The 23,140-nt window shown below is 36.0% G+C and overlaps 2 protein-coding genes across 7 annotated transcripts in view; both read left to right on the forward strand.

Annotated features, from left to right (window-relative positions):
- The window catches only part of evi5a (ecotropic viral integration site 5a), a 50,033-nt gene that overhangs the window by 20,760 nt on the left and 6,133 nt on the right, over positions 1 to 23,140 (forward strand). For 3 of the 6 annotated variants that reach the window (XM_087240473.1, XM_087240474.1, XM_087240477.1), the window contains 2 exons: positions 4,735 to 4,881; positions 10,319 to 10,396. In XM_087240473.1, coding sequence (XP_087096599.1) covers positions 4,735 to 4,881; positions 10,319 to 10,396 — 225 coding nt within the window. The remainder of the gene's footprint in view (positions 1 to 4,734; positions 4,882 to 10,318; positions 10,397 to 23,140) is intronic. The other 3 variants (XM_087240475.1, XM_087240476.1, XM_087240478.1) reach the window with 1 other exon arrangement.
- gfi1aa (growth factor independent 1A transcription repressor a) overlaps positions 6,636 to 23,140 on the forward strand; it is a 40,486-nt gene continuing 23,981 nt past the window's right edge. The window contains exon 1 of the mRNA XM_087239459.1: positions 6,636 to 6,669. The gene's annotated coding sequence lies outside the window, so the exon portion shown is untranslated. The remainder of the gene's footprint in view (positions 6,670 to 23,140) is intronic.

Here is a 23,140-nt window from a genome sequence, read left to right on the forward strand (position 1 = left end):
GAATCTATATTGACACAGCCTATATAGAAAGACAACAGATGGCACTGGCAATAGGCTACAATGACAAGCAATGGTGCACTGATTCACACTGTGAGTTCTGTATTTTGTTGTCCATTGATTGATTGAAAGAGCTCATATACTTGTTTGCATGTTGTGTTGTTTAAAAGCAAAATTGGCTTTTGTTGCATATTTTATATGTTTTTGGCAAGGTTACAGCCTTTTGTTAACGAAATGTGTCATTTTGACCATGAGTGCTGCTGTAGGCCTGTTTGTACACTGTCCTGAAAGCGTGAAATTTCAGTTGACGGCTGCATCAAAGCAATCAAGAAAAACTGTAAGTCGTTCTCGGTATGATTGAGCAGATTCCACATGTTTTTCTGTTGTTTGAACCAGGGCTTCCCAAACGTTTTAGCCCGCGACCCCCAAAATTACAATGCAAGTGACTCACGACCCCCAGTATCCTCTGAGGTGGTTATAAATATATAAACCTTAGACACCGGCGAACACATACCAATAGGTCCAAGTCTATTCATCATTTAATTTTGAAGAACACCACTCGGAGACCATCATCTAACTGTGGCCTGTGCTTATTTTTAATGTACCATAAAGGTGTCTGAAAGTTTACCTTGGTGCCATGAAATAAATTAGCTGTGTCTTTAATATAACGTTATCAGCCCAGGGGTCCTAAAAACAAAAGGCTGATGGCTTTTTATTTGCAAATTTAATGTAACTACCAACTACTTCTTTTCTTCAGTAATGAAAAAAATATGACAATTATATTAGAATTCTTGTCAATGTAGCCTATTGCCAGTGCCGTCTGTTGTCTTTCTATATAGGCTGTGTCAAATATGCCTTTTGCAAAGAATAACAGGATAACAGATGTTTTGATATAATATTATTAAATCATTAAAATAAATTTGGTAAAACTGTGGCTGAAAACTGAAATACTGTAAATATCACAGTACAAAATACAAGTAAACCAAAACACAGTAAAATCTGCTGTAGTGTCAATGCCGCCATCCATTCTGAAAAAGAACAACACAGACCTGGCACCTTTTTTATAAGGTTTGTATTAGACTGTCTGCTAATTGAAGATTTGTGTGAAGGTGAGTCAAACATCAGCGATTTCATACTGATCTTGGTAGTTTCTAATAATCAAAAGTACTAAAATGAATTCAGTAATTAATTAAGTTTTCTAGTCTAATTTGTTTTTGTAGAAATTAATTTTGATTTAAAATTAATTTAAATCACCAACTGACCATTGAGAACCACTGGTTTCGACAATATAAATAAGCAGAACAACGTACTGTATTTAGTAGTAGATTGCTGAGCAATCTAAGGCTGGTGTTCTCATCTGAGCATCACCATCATGGCCCTGCATATGGGTTTCTGACCAAAACGTTACAGTGCAAACACACTTGCTGCCTAGTGAAAGCTTTGGCAGCTGACTTGTTGCCTCGCATCAGGCAGTGACTCTGGAGGCAGCATTTTTGTACGAAAAACACCCTGTAAAATATATTTCAGACAGCCTTTTCAGACAGCGTAATGATTTATCATGTACAATAAAATAGTGAGACATTTGGTGATAACTGTACTGTAAAAATGCTGCCTTCCACACAGTTCCTTTATGTTGTTCGAACACAATTCATTCATTCATTTTCTTTTCGGCTTAGTCCTTTTATTAATCTGGGGTCGCCACGGCGGAATGAACCACTAACTTATCCAGCATATTTTTTATGCAGCGGATGCCCTTCCAGCCGCAATCCATCACTGGGAAACATCCATTCACACACACATACAGACAATTTAGGTTACCCAATTAACCTGTACCACGTCTTTAGACTTGGGGGAAACTGGGGCACCTGCATGAAACCCACGCGTACATAGGTAGAACATGCAAACTCCCCACAGAAACGCCAACTGACCCAGCTGGGGCTTGAGCCAGCGACCTTCTTGCTGTGAGGCGATTGTGCTACCCACGGCGCCACCGTGCAACAATTAAGTTTTCCCATGAATCACCCACAGGATTTGAGCTGATTCAGCTTTTATTAAATAAGTACTTTGGACAAGCAGCAAAAAAATCCCTTTTTTTAATGTTTTAAAGATATCGCACACACCCTCTATTTGGATTAAAGAGAACACTAATTACAAAAAAAGATGACAAAGAAGCAAATACCAAAGGTTCCTTTGTCAGTCATTTTGGGTTCCACACAATCGATTTGTGTTGGGACAACATAAAAGAATTAAGTAAGCTCATCAGTTTTTACAAATCTAAGTGGATTAAACATAAAACAATTAAGTTGTCACACAAAAACACTCAAGAACTGTGTTGTTTCAGCTTATTTTAAATAAGTAGCTTGATGCAGCAAAAATTGCAAGCAAATATTTTTTTATGTAAAAAATGCATGTAGAAATATTCATTCATTCATTCATTTTCTTATCGGCTTAGTCCCTTTATTAATCCGGGGTTGCCACAGCGGAATGAACCGCCAACTTATCCAGCAAGTTTTTACGCAGCGAATGCCCTTCCAGTCGCAACCCATCTCTGGGAAAGCATGTAGAAATAGTTTTCAATGAATAAAAAAGATAGCACTGGACAATGAGTGGGAGTCGATTGATTTCCAGAAAAATCGAAAATCTAATTCAATTCAGTAAATGACCATCACCATATTTTATCAATAACTTACATAAAAAGTAGTAGTTAATAGTTATAGTAAAAGATAGCATATCCACAGCAAATAAAAATAATAAGGCATCCGGCTTTACATTTTTTGAGCCCCGGTGGTGATTACATTTTATTAAACACACAGCACATTGATTTTATAGCACCAGATTAAACTTTGACACCTTTACGGCACTCACGTACACTCAAAAATAAATACAGGCCACAACTGAACATGTAGGATGGTCTCAGAGTGGCATTCTTCCAAATAAACAGACTTGGGCCTATTGGTGTGCATGCGCCTTTGTGTGCAAGGTTTCTATATATTTATAACCACATCGGAGGATATTTGGGGGTCGCGAGTCACTTGCATTGTTCGCGGGCTGAAAAGTTTGGGAACCCCTGCCCTTGCTTAAAAAGTTGCCCGGTGTATCAACAGCGTTAGTCACGCGCACGCTCTGCATTGGCATGCGCGTGCCACGCTGAACGTTTGCGGCACGTGAGTGACAGAGTAGTTTAGTTAAATGACATAGTTTTTCTCTCACCTGCCTCTACATTTAGAGATAAAAAGTCTTCTTCAGGAGCTATAAATGCCATTTAATTGCGGCAATTAGAAGGCGCTGACCGAAAAAGGCGCGCATCACGAGCGCAGAGAGCAGGACGCGGGTGACGCAGCGACGCAGTGTGAACTGCGCAATCCGTTTCGCTTCAGTCGTGCTGCGTGATGATGGAGCGCATGACGGCGCACAGTCTGGACTGCTGGAGGGTGATTAATGTAAGTTATGTAACCGCTACTGAGGACTGCGATTTGCTATACAGCGTTTTAAGTAAATCACAATGGGCGGCACGGTGCTTAGTGATTAGCACTGTCGCCTCACAGCAAAAGTCACTGGTTCGATTCCCGGCTGGGCTAGTTGGCATTTCTGTGTGAACACCCTGTGATCATGTGGGTTTCCTCCGGGTGCTCCCCCATAAGTCCAAATACATATGCTATGGGTAAATTGGGTGAACTAAATTTGCCGTTACTGATTGTGTGTGTGAATGTGAGAGTGTATGGCTGTTTTCCAGTACTGGGTTGCGGCTGGAAATGTGTGTTAAAACATAAGATGAAATAGTTGGCGGTTCATTCTGCTGTGGCAACCTCTGATAAATAAAGGACTAAGCCGAAGAAAAATGAATGAATGAATAACACATAATATTAAAAGTATTGGACATATTTAAACCTTTTTGTTTCCTTTACTTGTGATCACCTGATACATTTTTATGGCATTTTTTAGTTTTTGTTCCATTGTTTGTTTGTTTTTTCTTTTAAGTGATTGTGTGTTTTATGCTTTTAGTCATTATAATAGTTTACCCCGAAACACACTCGGTTTGATCACACTTTAAATTAGGTGTCTTTAACTCCTATACACTGTAAAAGAAGTTACGTTAACTTATTTTATTAAGTTAATCAGGTTTCAACTAATGTTTGTAAGGTTTACAAAGTTTAACATAATACTTTTAGTCTGTTTAATTTATATCAGTTGAGTTGATTGGTTTAACAAAAAAGGTAAGCTGCAATAGTGTGTTTTTACAGTGTACTTACATCAAAAATTAAGCACAATGTACTTATGTGTTCATATTGTTTTGCACATCACTTTGATGTGGGGTATTGGTAAGGTAGAAGACAGGTTTGGGTAGGTTAAAGGGTTTGTTAAGATATAAGGGATGGTACATAAATTTATTACAGATGTATTTACATACAGATCATTATTAAAATATAAGTACAACATAAACAAATGTATATACAAAATAAAAGAAAATGAAAGTACACAGTAGTAAAGGCCCCTTAACATTAAAGTGGTACTCTTATCTTCAATGACCACTTGAACTTATCATTGTCACTGCATCATGATGCAACTAAGATTTCAAAACCGTATGGTTGTGAAACATGTCTAGAAATGACTAGCATTGGTTAAAACATGACTTCTAAATCAGATTCATACTGTTAGTACAGGAAATCAATGCTAAACTGCATTACAGTTGTTAAATTAGTCAATCCTCTTATTTAAAGACTTCTCTTTTCACTGCAGAATGAAATTCACAGAAACCAGCTCAAGCGAACTGAAGCGCATGTGAGCAGCCAGCGAGATCATCTACAGGAACTGACATCACACAACAAAGATCTGCACAGCCAATTACAGCAGATCAGATGCCACTTTTTAGCTGTTCAAAACAAGGTAACACCATACCTGACATCATCGGCTTTCTGACAGTCAGGAGGCGTCTAATTACAGTGTCATTTACCCTTGCTGACTTCCCTCAGGCTAAATTAATCCTACGCCGTGAGCAACATTAAGTCTCTTTGTCAAAGCTTTCAGTACAGTTAAAGTGATAGTCCACCCAAAACAGAATATTCTGGCATCATTTACTCACCCTTTTCTTGTTTCAAACCATTTTACTCAAAAGAAGATAATTTGAGGAATGATGAAAACCAGTAACCATTTGGTTGCCATAAAGTTTGTTTTTCTTACTGTGGAAGTCAATGATTACTGTTTTTTTTTTTTTTTTCAAAATACTGTATTTTGTATTAAACAGAAAATTAACTCAAAAGGTTTTGAACATCTTGAGAGTTATTAAATATTGAGCAAATTTTCCTTCTTGGGCGAACTATCCCTGTAAAATCACTTATTTTGTCTGTAGTATTATTAAAAACAATGAAATAAAAAACGTAAATGATCATGGTCAGTCCTGTACACTTTAACTGCATGTCTGTGTTGTAAAATGTAAATATTCTTTACATTTTTATGGTCATTTAAAAACAAGCAAACAAACAAACATATACTTATTTGAGAAGAAGGGAACATTTTAAAGGAATACCACTGCTAACTTTATTTATTGTGAAACAAGGATTTGATCAGCAAGATGCTCAAATGACTGTATTTGAGTAGTTTTTCTCAGGAATCGTAGTTTACTTAGTAATTTTTAAAATGTGTACTTTCAATTTACCCTGAAAACATTTTTAGTGCAGTATCTGTACTTTTACTCCACTACTTTCCTTCAACATACAGTAACCACTTATTTTTTTTGTCTATGGGAGAAAAATCAGTCCTGTGATTCCTGTCCAGTCAAATCCACATATAAGGCAAATTGCATCATTATGAACAACCTCAAGACATGGGCGATTTATAATTGCAGCAAACTGTTTGGAAGCATTAAAAGAGTCCAAGAAGATGTTCAAAATCTTTACACGCGTTGACCCCGAGAGAGCTTAGATGCATGTCACTGATGAGAAGCTGACGGATGTTTACTGTATGATGACTGAAATGGCCTTAAACACCCAGCAGGCACAAAACGTCAACATAACGTCAGATTGACGTTGTACTCCAATGTCGTAAGGATATTGCATTTCGTTTTGGAAATGAAAATCAAGTCAGGCCGACGTCAATGTCCAACGTCCAACCTAAAATCAACCAAGTATTAACGTTTAATGATGTTACAGCTTGATGTACGTTACCACTATGACATCTATCAGATGTTAGGTTTTGGTTGCCATACCTGATAAATAGTAGTCAGTATTTGACGTCAATATGACATTGGGTTAAGATGTTGGCTCGATGTTGGATTTTGGTCACATTCTAACAACCTAAAATCAATCAAATATCAACGTCATCAGACGTTGTTAATGGACATCAAAATAACATTGTCCTTAGACACTGGCTAGACACTGAATTTGGCCACCTGACATCACAACCTAAACTTAACCTAATATTAACGTCTTATGATGTTGTGTGCCTGCTGGGCAATAACTAAATGCACTACAGAATGTTACGTTTACACACATGCTCAAATTACATGTAAAGGCATCAGCTTTTCACAGCGTGATACTCACTACTCTTGAGTACTTTTGCAAGGTCTACTTATTACTCATGCTTTGAGTAATGTTTACAACAGATACTTTTAATCTACTTGCACTACATTTTTAGGCTAGACATTGTACTTTTACTTGTGTATTTTTTTTCACCACTGCAAATAATACACAAGTGCAGTTATGAAATCTTAAGATCACATTTCTGCTATCAAACCCTCCAAAAGTCTCCCAAATCTCATTCATTGCTTAGTCCCTTATTTATCAGGGGTCACCACCGCGGAATGAACCGCCAACTTATCTAGCATATGTTTTACGCAGCAGATGCCCTTCCAGCTGCAACACAGCACTGGGAAACATCCGCACACACACATACTATGGAAAATTTGGTTCATCCAATGCACCTATACCGCATGTTTTTGTACTGTGGGGAGAACATGCAAACTCCATACAGAAATACCAAATAGACGCAAACCAGCAACCTTCTTGTTGTGAGGTGCTAACAACTAAACCACCCACCCAAATCTCTTCTCTTGTATTTAACCTTGGTTCATGCTTATTTAAAGAAAACTAATTCAATTATTTCTTGTGGTAACAAAATAACGGGGCAGCTCGTGGCGCAATGGTAAGCACTGTTGTTTCACAGCAAGAAGATCACTGGTTCGAGTCCCGGCTGGGTCAGTAGGCATTTCTGTGTGCTTGCATGTTCTCCCTGTATTTGCGTGGGTTTCTTTCTGGTGCTCCGGTTTCCCCCACAGTCCAAAGACATGCGCTATAGGGAACATTTCTAACATTGAGTTTAACTTGTATTGAGTGCAACAGGTGTGTGCCCTTAGTTTCCGAATATAATTTTGAGTAGATTTTGTGGTAAATGTGATTGTATTTTTCCTCCTACAGCAGTAATTGCACACACTCACACTCCAAAGCATTTTCTACACACTAGAAACATAATATTTTTCAAAAATAAATACAAGATCTCCAAAATGTATGTTTTCAACATGAGTGCAGTTCTAACCGTAGAGCAGTATCTTTCCATATTTTATCCATAAGACTTGTTTTTATATCAATATCTTTTCCTACAGTATTTTTATGTGCATTTTGGATCATTAGATAAAAAAACTTAAAGGAAACTCTAGATCAGCGTACATTTTAAAATTCAAATAAGAAACAGCTGAGTAAAATAAACTTTTTGTCTGATGAGAAAGTATGTGCATAAACTATGATGGAAAAACATTTACTAAATAAATTCCAGTATGGGCGGCACAGTGGCTCAGTGGTTAGCACCTTCACCTCACAGCAAGGAGGTCCAGACCCGTAGCCAGAGGATGGGGGTTCAGATGGTTTGAAGGATCCACTCCTCACTGACAAAGGTCCAGAATTTGTCCCATACATGAGCTCATTTGTCCTATTTTGACTGCTATGCCATCATAAATAGGGAAGATAATTAATCAAAAAAGGCTTTAAGACTCAGTGCAATCCTCTGTTGGCTTTCCCTTCGGTGTGACTTCAGCTAATCACTTTAGGCCATTGTTAAAAAATATTTTCGTTTTATAATCTGACATAAGAGAATTTATCTTTTGCTACTGTAATGTTTTTTAATAGAGAAAAATTTTTGCAGGTAATTTTAATTTTAAATCCTTAACCTTATTATTGAAACCAAGGTGTGAAGCACCAAAAGTGGCCCATATTAAAATCAGTTTGAATACTATTTGGCAATTGTTATTATCCATTAGTTTTCTAATGTACTTTTCTTTTACAAAAAAGACAAAAAGATTTGTGAAACTCTACATTATTACTATTGTTGTTATTATTATTATTATTATTATTATTGTTGTTATTATTATTGTTATTATTCTTATTATTACCACTGTAAAAGTGTGGTTATGATGACCATCTGACAAGTTAATTCAGATAAAAATAGTGCTTAAAATGTCACTACAATGCAGTATTTACTGTAAGTCTCATAATTAAATAGAAAATGAGGCTTATAACTGCAAAAGGGTTCAGTTTTTGAGAAAAAAAGAACTGCTCCTTTCACCTGGCTGGCTACAGGCCTGAGGTCGCTGGTCTGAGTCCTGGCTGGGCCAGATGGCATTTCTGTGTGGAGTTTGCATGTTCTCCCGCATGTTGCCGTGGGTTTCCTCCAGGTGCTCCGGTTTCCCCCACAGTCCACAGACATGAGGTGAATTGAGTAAACTAAATTTACTGTAGTGTATGTGTGTGATTGTGAGAGTGTATTGGTGTTTCTCAGTACTGGGTTGCGGCTGGAAAGGCATTCGCTGTGGCGACCCCTAATGAATAATGGGACTAAGCTGAAGGAAAATTAAAGAATGAATGAATATAAATAGGTTTTTACTGTAGGACAGTTATGCAGTATGCTACTGTTTTTAAAGTTTCATTGTAAAAATTACTGTATATTTTACAGTACAGGTATACAATACTACAAATACATAAACAACAATATAAATGCTGTTGTAAATGTTATACAGTAAGTTACTGTAGATTCTACAGGAAATTGTTATACAGCTAGCTTTTACTTCCAAGCACATCAAGAAGTTTGATTTGACGGTGTACAGAGTGAAAGTCTACTGTAGTTTTGATTGTGATTCATAAGGATATGCTGGAATAGTTGGCGGTTCTTTCCATTGTGGCAACCCTTGATAAATAAGGGACTAAGCCGAAGGAAAATAAATGAATAAATAAAATTCCAGTATGCGCATCAAAAAAGTCATGTGATAACAAAAATGGGTGTGATGGGCAGACTTAATGGGCAAACCAGTGGAGACTGACCACATTGTAAAACATCTGAATTGTTGTCTAAAACCCTGTCATCAAATAGATTCAGTATTATTGCCTCCAGAACTGACCTTCTAAAGGCACCGCACATTCATTGCGTTTGGACTTCATCTTCTGATGTAATTTAATAAATAAGAGAAAAGGCCCACACCTACAAAAGCAAATTCCATTTTTTCTTTCCAATATTTGATGCCAGTTTATTAGAAAGTGACGATGTTGTTCTCTTTAACTCATTAAATGTTAAACAGTACAATATTTGCAAATATGTTATGCTATATTTACGTTTTGCACACAAATCCAGCACCTTTGGATGGAAACATAGCATAGCTGAGGAACCTTATTATAGTACCATGTAGGAAAATCTTGATGGAACGAGTGGCGAATTACTGTAGTCTTCCAGCGTTTGACGTCAGAAAACTTTATTCCCATAAATCATTTTCTGGCTGAAAATCACAGTCAGAAAAGTAGCAGAAATGAAAGCACCCCACAAAACACCAGCCTTTTCCATGAGGACGAATCACAGTCCTTAAACCTTGCTCAGATCAGGGATTATTCCATTTATTCATCTCACATGATCAGTGAGTGGCCTGATCGCTCTGACAGCCTTGAGGAAGCAGCATCTTCTGCTTTTTCTCGAAGCAGAGCTACGATAAGATCTTTCTCACTCTGCTGGCCGAGTTCTCGGATGCTGGCGTTGTTCACACACTCAGACCAGGCCTCCACATCGCACTTGTTTATCAGCTCTTTTTATGCAGAAGTGATTTTGCAAGAAAATGCCAACACTATATCTCACTTCACAGCAAGATGAAGCAGACATTTGCTTGCATTAATGTAACTGTGAAAAAAAAAAACCTCTCCACCGGATGGACAAGTCATGCCTGATGGTGATAGACAAAAAGATTCAGATTAATCAGATGATGAGTCTGATTTCAAAACATTGAATGTTACTTCACCATTCATATTTTCTGCTCTCAAGTTCCACTGTATTTAAGTAGTGTTTCTCTTGTCTCCAGTGGAAAGGAAACGAAGATGAAGATGCAGGGAACTTGATCGAACGTCTTCAAAAGCAGATCACTGAGTTACAAATTCAAGTATGTTGAGATTTTTTATTCACGTTTTGTCATTTTCCCATTATGTTTTCAAACGAGAGCGCAGTTTCTCTCACAAGCAGTTGATCAAACAGTAGGAATGAATTCACAGCTCCTTAACCACATTGTAAAATAATTGTAAAATATTAAAAAGTTAAGTTTAACTAAAAATAAAAATCAGGGTAAACAATCTTTAATTTGCTCAACCCTAGGCCATCCAGGAGGTATAGGACTTAGCTTAGCTGAAAAGGTGGTAATTGGTGATTTCTGATATGAAAAAAAGATGAGCTTTTACATGATTTTTTTATTCACACCTGGAGAATTTGCATAGAAATTGTAAAGCTTGTTTGGTCATTTCTTGTAACATGTGAGAGGAACTTAAGAGCCGAGTGGTTTACAAGCTTTTCAAACACTTTCTTGGAAAGTAGTGTGACAGATTGGTATGAAAATAAAAAATAAATAAATAAAAATAAATACACTTTCTGCAAGATGATGCATGTTATCTTGTGTTTGGAGGCGATGCCTGATGTTTGGTAAAATTATTGTGTAAGAGAGATCTAGGAGGTAACGATATTTTACTCAGGTGTTTGGAGAAGTATTAAAGCAACATATGAGGTTGGCGACATCGATATTTAGCACAACTGGGTTTGATGGCTTGAAATCGAGTCCCAAATCGCAAAACTTCTCCGATCACATCTCTCAACACTGTAAAAAATGTAGGGTTCCACACAATTCATTTGTGTTGTCCCAACACAAATCCATTAAGTTAACTTAACACTTTTTAACAAATTTATGTGGATTGAACATAAAAAAAAGTCCTCTCAATGGGCGAAGTAGTGGAGCAGTAAGTAGTGCTGGTCGCTGGTTTGAGCCCGTCTCAGTTTGCTTTTCTGTGTGGAGTTTGCATGTTCTCCCTGCGTTCGCGTGGGTTTCCTCCGGGTGTTTCGGTTTACACCACAGTCCAAAGACATGCGGTACAGGTGAATTGGGAATCAATGAAATTCTCCCAATGAAATCTCAAGAATTGTGTTGTTTCAACTCATTTTAATTTAGTTTTTTTTTGAGTGAACCAATGCTAGTAGATCCATAGTAGGAATAACAAATGAAAATCAATGGTTACAGGTTTCCAGCTTTCTTCAACATATCTTCTTTTGTGTTTAACAGAGGAACAAAAAAAGAGACGACCTTTGTCTTTGACCTACTTATTTAAAACGAACTGAAAAATCACAATTCTTGAGTTTATTTGGGGACAACTTGATTGTTTTATGTTCAATCCACTTCAGTTTGTAAAACTAATAAGTTAACTCGACCAACTCAAATTGATTGTGTGGAGCCCAGCATTTTTTTTACAGTGTAAAACAAATTATGAGAGAATTAAAGATTATAGAACTTTTCAGTTTTGTATGACCTACCTTATCTCTTCAAGATAAATTATAAATGATAAAAGTGCCCTTTTATTTTATTTTACATTACATGTCCAGGGTGACGCGGTGGTGCAGTAGGTAGTGCTGTCACCTCACAGCAAGAAAGTTGCTGGTTTAAGCCTTGGCTGGGTCAGTTGGTGCTTCTGTGTGGAGTTGGCATGTTCTGTCTGTGTTTGCGTGGGTTTCCTCCAGGTGCTCCGGTTTCCCCCACAGTCCAAAGACATGCGGTACAGGTGCATTGGGTAGGCTAAATTGTCTGTAGTGTATGAGTGTGAATGAGTGTGTATGGATGTTTCTCAGATGGGTTGAAGCTGGAAGGGCATCCGCTGTGTAAAACATGTGCTGGATAAGTTGGCGGTTCATTACGCTGTGGCGATCCCCGATTTAATAAAGAGACTAAGCAGATTAGAAAATGAATGAGTGAATCCCATGTCCACATTTTCCAGCAGAATCTCTGCACATTCATAATAGGTTTGCAACAATAGTTGGTGTTTCAGCCACAGTTGTTTTACTTTGGTAAGACTTTATTTTGATGTTCCCCATTTTGTTGACTAAAAGTTGCATTAACCACATGCCATTTACTTTTCCTTTGAGGATTAGTACTGTCTGCTTAATATCTATTGATATGCTCCTTCAACAGACATTTAACGGACTATAAGAAACTTTGCAAGTGCATAACAACTTAAACTAACCCTGACCCAACAGTCCACTTATAGTCTAATGAGAATAGGTTGGCATGTAGATGCAATGTAACTTAAATTCAACAAATTGCTTTAAAGCGACCATCAAAATAAGGTGATACCTGCATTTTTTTATTGGAATAAACTTTAATAGTTCAGTTGTTAAGTGGATGAATGCATCTGCTTTGCTTTGTACAGAGTAAGTCACAGCTGCACTGATCAATGAATATGATCTGCAACTTATTTTAAGTGTCATTAACAAATATTATGCATTGTATAATGTGCACTCAGTCCATCCACTCTAATACACATACTGTAACAGGAGAGACAGCAAAAAGCCAGCACACATTCAAACATGATTTCTCTCTTACATATTGATTGCAGCATCTTGATGATAATTTATAAATGTTGATTAATATTGACAGCGATGCGGTGGCACAGTAGGTAGTGCTGTCGCCACACAGCAAGAAGGCGCCGGTTCGAGACTCAGCTGGGCCAGTTGGCGTTTCTGTGTGGAGTTTGCATGTTCTATCTGCGTTTGCGTGGGTTTTCTCCGGGTGCTCCGGTTTCCCCCACAGTCCAAAGACATCTTGTACAGGTGAATTTGGTAGGCTAAATTGTCTGTTGTGTATGAGTGTGAATGAGTGTGTATGGATGTTTTCCAGAGATGGATTGTACCTGGAAAAGCATCCACTGATTAAAACATATGCTGGATAAGTTGGCGGTTCATTCCGCTGTGGTGATTAATAAAGGGACTAAGCCGAAAAAAGAAAAATAAATTATGATTAATATTGCTTTCAATATTTAATAATTGAATGAATATTAGAATTTATTTAATAATATTTATTTTTTCTTTTTAAAGCATCAGAATTTAAGTGTAAAAAGGTTGAATTTGAAGATGCATGAAAATCATTGCAGTTTGCAAACATATTAAGCTGGGCATTTTTGACAGAACTTGCATCTTTTTGTCCATATTATGGCATGTAAATGTGGGTTCACACTAGCCAAATTCCTGATGTGAAGTGAATTTTTTCAAAGTTTGCAAGATAAAAAAGTGTCAATTAGGTGCATTTCTGTCAGGGTTTTAGAGCTGCTCACTGTAGTATTGATAACCTAACCAACAGTAAACAAAGCAAGCTTAATGGATACAGTCTATTAGTCATGTGGGTGAAATGAGTTTGATCAGCAAGCATGTTTCCGTCTCTAATTATTTGCATTAATCCTTTTTCATACAAGTCCAAATCCACCTCAAGTAAGCATAATATTTTTTAATTTTTAATTTGAAATTAGGTATTTCCATCATGTGATCCTTCAAAGTAGGCATCAACACAGGGTGATAGAAACTTAGCTACTGTCCCATATCTGTAAGAAAAGAAAAAACAATATTAGAAGTTTTTATTCACAGTATTATTATTTCATTGTAAGCTATAATATTCGCATTTACTAAATAAATGAAAAGGCGAACGTTCATTTCATGCCATTTTTAAAACAAGGAAATGCAACCGCACAAAAGACAAAGCCTGCTGTCATTCTGAGGGGTGAGACAAGGTCTAAATTTTGATTGTCACTTATAGCCGCATGCTCTACATATCTTGTCAAGCAGAGGTGGTGTATTCAAGCAAATCAGTCTTCCAGTAAGGCCCCAGATTACATTTAGACTCACTATTTCAGAAGCTGCTCAGTACAGCCAATAGCTACACACAAGTAGCATGCTAACGCTAACCGCTGTAACACAAACATAAACCAAAGCAAAACTTCTGGCATGAAATCGGTTAAACACACGTGTCATGCTAAGCCATCAGAGTCCTGATCATGCACGCATGTCGTGTAGCAAAACTTCTCCTTATTGAGAGAACTTTTTTTTCTCAAATAGCCACACAATGGCCAGGAAACTCTTAGCACCTCTCAACACGTCTGCCTCCATGTGATTTGTAGCACCCCACTGTTCAGTAGATTTACAACCAGAAACCCTGGCGTGCAGGTTCACGATGAGCCTTGCTGATTACAAAGATAGCCTGAGACCTCCTCCCATTGTAACCGGTAAACCGTGGTTCATTGTTGTGTTGCCACATAGCACTGTCAAAGAGGTGTTTGTGAGATAAACTGCCGTTCACATGGTGAGACAAGAGGAAAAAGGGATCTTTTGGACAAACTAAAATCTGTTACTATGGACCATTTATCAGTTTTGGAAGATTTTATTAATGTTGATTGAGACAAAAAATAAAAACAACAACAATAATGTACTTAAAGAGAGATAGTTCACCCAAAATTTACTATTTAATCTCTTTTCACTCACCCTTAAGTGGTTCCGAACAGTTTTGAGCTTCTGTCTTCATAAAATGTTATTCTGAAGACAGTCCTCATTGACTTCCATAGTAGGAAAAACAAATACTGTGGAAGTCAATGGTTACTGGTTTCTAACATTTTTCAAAATATCTTTTTTTCCCTTTCTCTTAACTGAAGAAATAAACTTAAAAAGGTTTTCCACAAGTGAAGGGTGAGGAACTCATGACAGAATGTTCAGTTTTGGGTGAACTATCCCTTTAAACCGTATGGTCTCATATGGCACAGCGCAGCACAGTTTTGCTCCAACCTTATAAAACACAGCTGATCCAAATGAGTCATGAACACCTTCAGTAGTTGGATCAGCTGTGTCTGATTGCGGTTGTAGAAAAAACTGCAGAGTTGCGGCCCTCAACGAATTGAGTTTGAGACTTTAAACTCTTATTTTAATGCATTAAAAACTGAAGTGTTTATATTGGGGTCAGCTTTGACCATGTGAGTCATAACTTTTTAAATAAAATTCACACTGTTTCTGATGAATAACTAGTATTATTGGCTGAATGTTCAATTATTTTAAAGTTTCACTTATCACCACAAACAACAAAGTTATATTATCATGAGTAACATTTTCTGTATTTTTTATTTGATTATTTGATTATGTAGTTTTATTATTCCAATTTAACAGAAATGTCTGTAAAATTAATGGAAAATAGCCTGCCAGACAAATAACTGCTAGTAAATCGTTCTTTCTTTCTTTCTTTCTTTCTTTCTTTCTTTCTTTCTTTCTTTCTTTCTTTCTTTCTTTCTTTCTTTCTTTCTTTCTTTCTTTCTTTCATTCCCTCCTTCTTTCCTTCCTTCTTTCTTTCTTTCCTTCTTTCTTTCTTTCTTAAATGTAAAGATTATTACTTGGATTTGTTTGTTTGATTGTTTGTTGGTTGGCACTCCCTTAAAAAAATCTCTTACTTTGTTAGTGTTATACTGGATCTTAATCTTTAATTCTAATTCTTTACTATTATTATTATTTATTTATTTTTATTACTAATTTTTTTTGCTTAAAATACTCTTCAGTGCATTTGCTTATTGTTGAATCTTAGTCTTTAATGTAACAAAATTTAAAATAATTTAACCCTCTTGTGCTTGAGTGTCCACATACGTGGACAGCACATTTTAGCTCTTAAGTGGCTATTAAAATACTTTGAATGTTTTATATTTTGTTACAGACATGCAGTGTCATTCTGCAACTGTTTTGCAGCATATGAAATGTTGCAAACACTTAACTGTCCAAAATGGGGAAAAAATAGTTTTAACTCTCTAATAGTCAAAGCAAGTTAAAAAAAAAAAAAAAAAAGTTAAATATGCATTAAAAACATTCTGGAAAAAGTGTTTTATGTAAATTCGGAATGCGAGTCCACAATTTTTTCACTAAAAGTACATCTTATCAAAAGATGATACTTAGGTTTTTATTCTAATTACGTTCCAATAAGCCCAAATAGCAAAGAGAAATAAAAATGCATGTAAAAAAACATCTTTGGCCTTAAGAGGTAGACATTTGACGGACTGTAAGAAACTTTGCAAGTACATGTCAACTTACACTAACCCTAACCCCAACCCTAACAGTCTAATTATAATCTAATGAGAATTAGTTGGCATGTAGATGATATGTAATTTAAATTCAACAAATGGACCTAAATTAAACCTACTGTATATCTGCATTGTGGGCCATTTTCAAACAAAATGAATGTAAGCTTAAAGGTATTAGTAAATTATTACTTACTAATAATAGTAACAATATTAGTATTAGTAATTATGTGACATGTCTTAATAAAACACTGGAGGAAAATCTCTTTATTCTTTAGGCGTTTGTGAAAGTTTGGTTCACAAACTAAAATCTGTGCTTTTTTACATTATAAAACAGAATATGTTTACACAACAAAAATACAAATGTACAAAAATAATGTTTTAAATTTTTTTTAAAATAATTTTGGGATGCACGGATGCATGAAAACTAAATATACTCTGTATATAAGTCAGGGAATCATAAAACATTTTTAAATACATCACCATTTTTAACTAAATCTATTTAACATTTTTTGAAAAGGTTACGTTTCAAACCTCTAAAATGTTGCATAAATAAATGATCAAAAACTTTTCCTTTTTAATTAACACTGCATGAAAACATATAAAACAGTAGCTGTTTCATGAGCAAATGACAGAAAAACAAACATCAAAACATAATATACAACTGTTAAAATCAACTTGTTTAATGCCTGCACTGTTAATGACTTTCTATATTACACAGTAATTACTGTAATATAACCTGGGGGACGGCAGGGTTATTGGTTTCCCCCACAGTCCAAAAACATGCAGTATAGGTAATTTAATAAACTAAATTGTCTGTAGTGTATGAGTGTAAATGAGAGTGTATGGATGTTTGTAACTGAAAGGGCATCCTTGTAAAACATAAGCTGGAATAGTTGGTGGTTCATTCCACTGTGGCGATACCTGATAAATAAAGGGACTAGGCCGAAGGAAAATGAATGAATGAATATAACTTTATTTTTACTGTAGGACAGTTGTGCAGTTGTGGACAGTTACTGTTTTAAAAAGTTGCATTGTAAAAATTAATGTATATTTTAAAGTAAAGGTATATACTATAAATACAAACACCGCAAGATAAATGCTGCTCTTAGCGTAAATACAGTAAGTTACTGTCGATCAGTAAATAGCTTTTACTTCCAAGCCTATGAAGACGTTTGATTTGACGCCGTGCCAGAGTGAAAGTCTACTGTAGTTTTGATTGTGATTCATAAATTTGCCCTGATGTTTCCTCCTCTTCCCTATCTGGGGCGCGCAGTAACACTGTCGGTGGTTTGAGGTTTGGTGAGAAACGTCGCTCTCTGATAAACCTGTAGGTGTGAGTGAGCGAGTGCCCTCAACACCTCCTGCTCACAGACTGATTTTGTGTGGCAACCAGTGCTGATTCAAACCCACTGATGCTCATCTCTCCTGATCTGGTTTGCTGCTGATAGCATCGTGTGTTGCTCATAAATGTTGTAACTCTTTGAAGAGGGAGGTCTTGTGTTGGCTGAAGTTTGGTGCTTTTGTTTTTTTTATTTGCATTTTTTAACTGCATATCAAATTAGGAGTAGCATTTTTCATGTTTGGGAAATTTCCATTCAGAAGAACTGATATTATTCAATTTAAAGTGTTAATATGCCCCAAAATGAACTCACCCTCATGTTGATTCAAACACCGAAGACCTTTGTGTATCTGCTCAACACAAATTAAGGTATTTTAGGTGAACTCTGAGAGCTCCTGAGACATTCTGACAGCAGTGCTGAGATGTTTAAAATCCAGAAAGAGAGCTAGAAACATTCTATGCGACTTCATTGGATCAATTATAAACAAACATAACTCCAAGAACACTTTTGTGCCAAATTAACTGAAAAAATTATTTTGTTTATCTTTTTTCTTTGTTTTCAGCGCATTTAAAGAAATACAACATTAAGGTCAGCAGATCAAAACACAAGTATCATACTGGCTGTAAGATATTAGTGAACAAAATCATTGAATTTTAGTACACAAATGTGTTTATGGAGCTTCATATGATTACGAGTCCAAATGAACATTTTCACAATGCTTTTGGTTCCTTTTTGGGATTTTGACAGCCTGATCTCACAAGAAAACGTAAGTATTTTACGTTTTGGCAGTTTAGTGGCTAATTCATACAAATTCGTACGAGTTCAGTCGTAAGAAAATGTACGATTTTAAAAGGAGGCGTGGCACCTAACCCCACCCCTAAACCCAACCGTCATTGGGGGATACGCAAATCGTACTAAAATGTACAAAATAGATCGTACGAATTTGTACGAATTAGCCATTAAATGAAAAAGTTACGAATTGCCGTGAGATTGTGTTGGATTTTGAATACCTACTGTATGGACCATTGCCAGAATGTCATGAGAGGATTCTCTTCATCAAAATTGTCTTAATTTTTGTTCTAAAGATGAACGAATGGGACTGGAACCACATGAGTAATTTATAACAGGATTGTTATTTTTGATTGAACTAACCCTTTTGAAAATAAAGCTGTGCTACAATATATTAAATTATTTTTAGAAATAGAAAACATTCTGAAGAATGTTGGAAACCATTGATTTCCATAGTTTTTGTTTTTCCAACGCTGTAAAAAATCTGTAAATTAGCAGTTTTCCATATTTTGTGAATCATGTTTTTATTTTTCCTAGTTTATTTATGCTTTTGAATTGCATTATGGGTCCTGGATATTTTTTCTAACAACTTTTGTCTGGGTTGGTGTTTATTATGCTACAAAAACCATGTAATATGCTGCCAGTACATTTTCTGATATTTTACAGAATTATGTCTCTAAATTTTTGTTTTTATACACTACATTATTTCAGACTACTAAAATGTCAATAAAAGTCACTCTGTCAAACTGTAAAGTTGATCAACATCCCATTATGCAATTCACAACCGTAAATACATGGAAAACACCTGTGAATCACAAAATAGGATTTTTTTACAGTGTACAATTAATGTGAATAGTCGCTGGTTTCTAACATTTTTCAAAATATCTTTTGCATTAACACAACAAAAAAATTAGCAGAACAGAAAGAAAAGCTCAGTTATTTTGGGTGAACTCATTAACTATGAATTTTGACTCAATATACTCCAAATTTGATGCTCAATGATAGTTAATATAGGTAGGTCACGTACATATAGTTCCTGTAGGGCTGCAGCTCTGCACAGTTTAATTTCAACCTTGCAGCAAACTTACCTGTAGGTTTCATACAAGCCTGAAGGACTCAAGTAGTTTGATTTGGTGCGTTTAATTAGGTTTAAAGCTAAACTGTGCTGAGCTGCGACCTTCTAGGAACTGGATTTGACACCTGTAGGTAGGTGGTGTATGCATGGGACCATTCATATATTAGATCTTAAACTGAGTGGAAAGCGCAAGGCATATCGTGCAAGGCACTTTCTTCACCTTTCACAACAAGCTTTTGTTCTCACACTCCCATGTTGTCTGTTGTTGCTAGACAACTATCAACCGTTTTCTCAGAAGATGACAAACATTGCTGCAGCTCTGATACAAGTTTAATTGTTTGTCTGAGGTAATCAGTTTATCGAAATGTGTATATTTCTTACAAAGTATGAAGCTGGTTGGTCATTTCTACATTTGCGGTGTGCTTGCGACATTCTGAAAAGTTGAGATGTTTTTAACTTGGTGCGCCTGGAAAACATGAGGGCGTCGTTAATATGAGTGCACAAGTTGCATGCTTCCATTGGAAAGATGAACTTGCATGAGCATGCAAAAATGTGAGCAGCCCCTTTAATAGTGGGTGGATTAGGGTTGTAGAATACGGAAAGGATAAAATATGGTTTATGGTTGTTAAGTTAATATGACCTCACTGCAATTCGTAACTTTTTGATTCAGTGGATAACTTACACGATCTCACGGCAGTTCTTAACTTTTTAATTCGCTTGATAATTCAGCAAGATCTCGCGGCAATTCTTAACTTTTTGATTCAGTGGATAACTCAACACGATCTCACGCAATTCTTAACTTTTTGATTCAGTGGATAACTCAACACGATCTCACGGCAATTCTTAACTTTTTGATTCAGTGGATAACTCAACACAATCTCACAGTAATTTGTGACTTTTTGATTCAGTGGATAACTCAACACAATCTCACAGTAATTCGTGACTTTTTGATTCAGTGGATAACTCAACACGATCTCACGGCAATTCTTAACTTTTTGATTCAGTGGATAACTCAACACGATCTCACGGCAATTCTTAACTTTTTGATTCAGTGGATAACTCAACACAATCTCACAGTAATTTGTGACTTTTTGATTCAGTGGATAACTCAACGCGATCTCACAGTAATTAGTTACTTTTTGATTCAGTGGATAACTCAACACAATCTCACAGTAATTTGTGACTTTTTGATTCAGTGGATAACTCAACACAATCTCACAGTAATTTGTGACTTTTTGATTCAGTGGATAACTCAACACAATCTCACAGTAATTCGTGACTTTTTGATTCAGTGGATAACTCAACATGATCTCACGGCAATTCTTAACTTTTTGATTCAGTGGATAACTCAACACAATCTTGCAGTAATTTGTGACTTTTTGATTCAGTGGATAACTCAACACAATCTCACAGTAATTCGTGACTTTTTGATTCAGTGGATAACTCAACACAATCTTGCAGTAATTCGTGACTTTTTGATTCAGTGGATAACTCAACACGACCTCACTGTAATTCGTAACTTTTTGATTCAGTGGATAACTCAACACGATCTCGCAGTAATTTACTAAAGCAAAGTTACGAATTGCCGTGATATCTTGTTGAATTATCCACTGATTCAAAAAGTTGTGAATTACTATGAGATCATGTTGAGTTATCCACCTAATCCAAAAAGTACGAATTACTTTGAGATCGCGTTGAGATATCCACTGAATCAAAAAGTTACAAATTACATTGAGGTCGTGTTGAGTTATCAACTGAATCAAAAAGTAACTAATTACTGTGAGATCGCGTTGAGTTATCCGCTGAATCAAAAAGTTACGAATTGCTGTGAGATCTTGCTGAGTTATCCACTGAATCAAAAAGTTACGAATTGCCATGAGATTGTGTTGAGTTAACCACTAAATCAAAAAGTTACGAATTGCTGTGAGATCTTGCTGAGTTATCCATTGAATCAAAAAGTTACGAATGATCATGAGATTGTGTTGAGTTATCCACTGAATCAAAAAGTCACAAGTGGCTAATTTGTATGAATTCTTACGAATGATGGTTGGGTTAAGGGGTGGGGTGCTTTTTTTTTTTTTTAAAAAGTGGCCTCCTTTTTAAAATCTTACATTTTCTTATAACTGAACTCATACGAATTTGTTTGAATTAGCCACTAAACTGACAAAATGTAAAATAGTTACGTTTGAGTTACCAGGATAGATAATTTATATCAGCAAACTATTTTCTGATTCCCCAATGAGAGGAAGGTTTAGGGCTGGGGTTTGTGGCCACGCCTCCCTTTCCTTTTGTACATTTACATACAAATGAAATAGTATGAATTCATAATATTAGTCACTTTTCTGATAATACATAAATATTTACGTTTCTTCATAAAACTGGGAGAAAAATAAGACTTCATAGCAGCCTGTTTACAGTTTAATAGAACGAATTCACTCCCATAATTCACACAAAGCTTTATAGGGTGTAGGAAAAAAGGTGGACAAGATGACAGTAAGAAAGGTTTCTTGTTAATTCTCACATGCGTGGTTTTGAATAGATAGATGTGTCTGGTTATAATCAATGTTGTCTTTTTTTAAAGCCATGCTCCATCTCTGATTGAGCTCTACTTGAGCTGTTCGTCTCAGATTCAGAAATAACATTTGTGGTCGTGAAAGCTTGTCAGTCTTGCGCAGTCAAGTACCAGACAAAGAGAACGCTAGAAACCTCAAACCATTATCACGGCAACTTTATGCAGCTATTTCAATCACGTACTCCCTAAAGAGGCTCGGCCCAGAAAGCAGAGAAAGAAAAATAGAACTCGGAGTTGGAGAGTTTTTGACCTGTTGATGCAGTTGAACTGTCTGTTGAAGTCTGTCTTTGGTTTCCTGTTGATGATGTGAGGAGGAGGAGGTTTGTCACGTTTACAGTCTTATGTGTGTTTGAGAGTGAGAGTTGCACTTCACTTTTGCTCTTTAAATTGCCTATATGTTTGCTTTGATAGAAAGAGCATAAATGTGGGTTTTAAATCATTTTTGACGTGAAGTACATTTTATTTTTATTTTTAAATCTATGGATAATCATAATTAGTCAACAAATAAATATACTGTATACAGCCAATAAAGTAAAATAAAGATAATTCTTAATGGATCATGTCTTTTAAGTGGCAAATGTTTGAAATATTTAAATATTATACATAAATAAAAAAGAAGCAATTAACACACATACATAAATAACTATTTAAATTCAAAAGTAAATAAAACTGCTGGGTTATTTTTTTATACATTTTTAGGACAAAGCCAAAGCTGGTTCTTGAATCTGATTGGCTGATAGCCGTGATATATTTAAGTAATATCAGCACCCATACAGCCTCTTTACCCTTACCCTGTATTACTCCTCTCACATACAGCCAGCAAAAAGCAGACACTACAGATCTACAGTTTAAAAGATGCTTGCTCAGCTGTTTAACTGTCAGCTTATGAATTGAATCCAAGGTGGAAGAAAGTAGTTCCTCATACAAAAGGGTTTTTGAGACTCTGCATGTTTGATTTTGTTTTTATATACACAATTATGCCGTCAAACTGTTGTATAAACAC

Source organism: Danio rerio, chromosome 2, assembly GCF_052040795.2.
Source record: "Danio rerio strain M-AB ecotype USA chromosome 2, GRCz13ab, whole genome shotgun sequence".
In the NCBI taxonomy this organism is placed as follows: domain Eukaryota; kingdom Metazoa; phylum Chordata; class Actinopteri; order Cypriniformes; family Danionidae; genus Danio; species Danio rerio.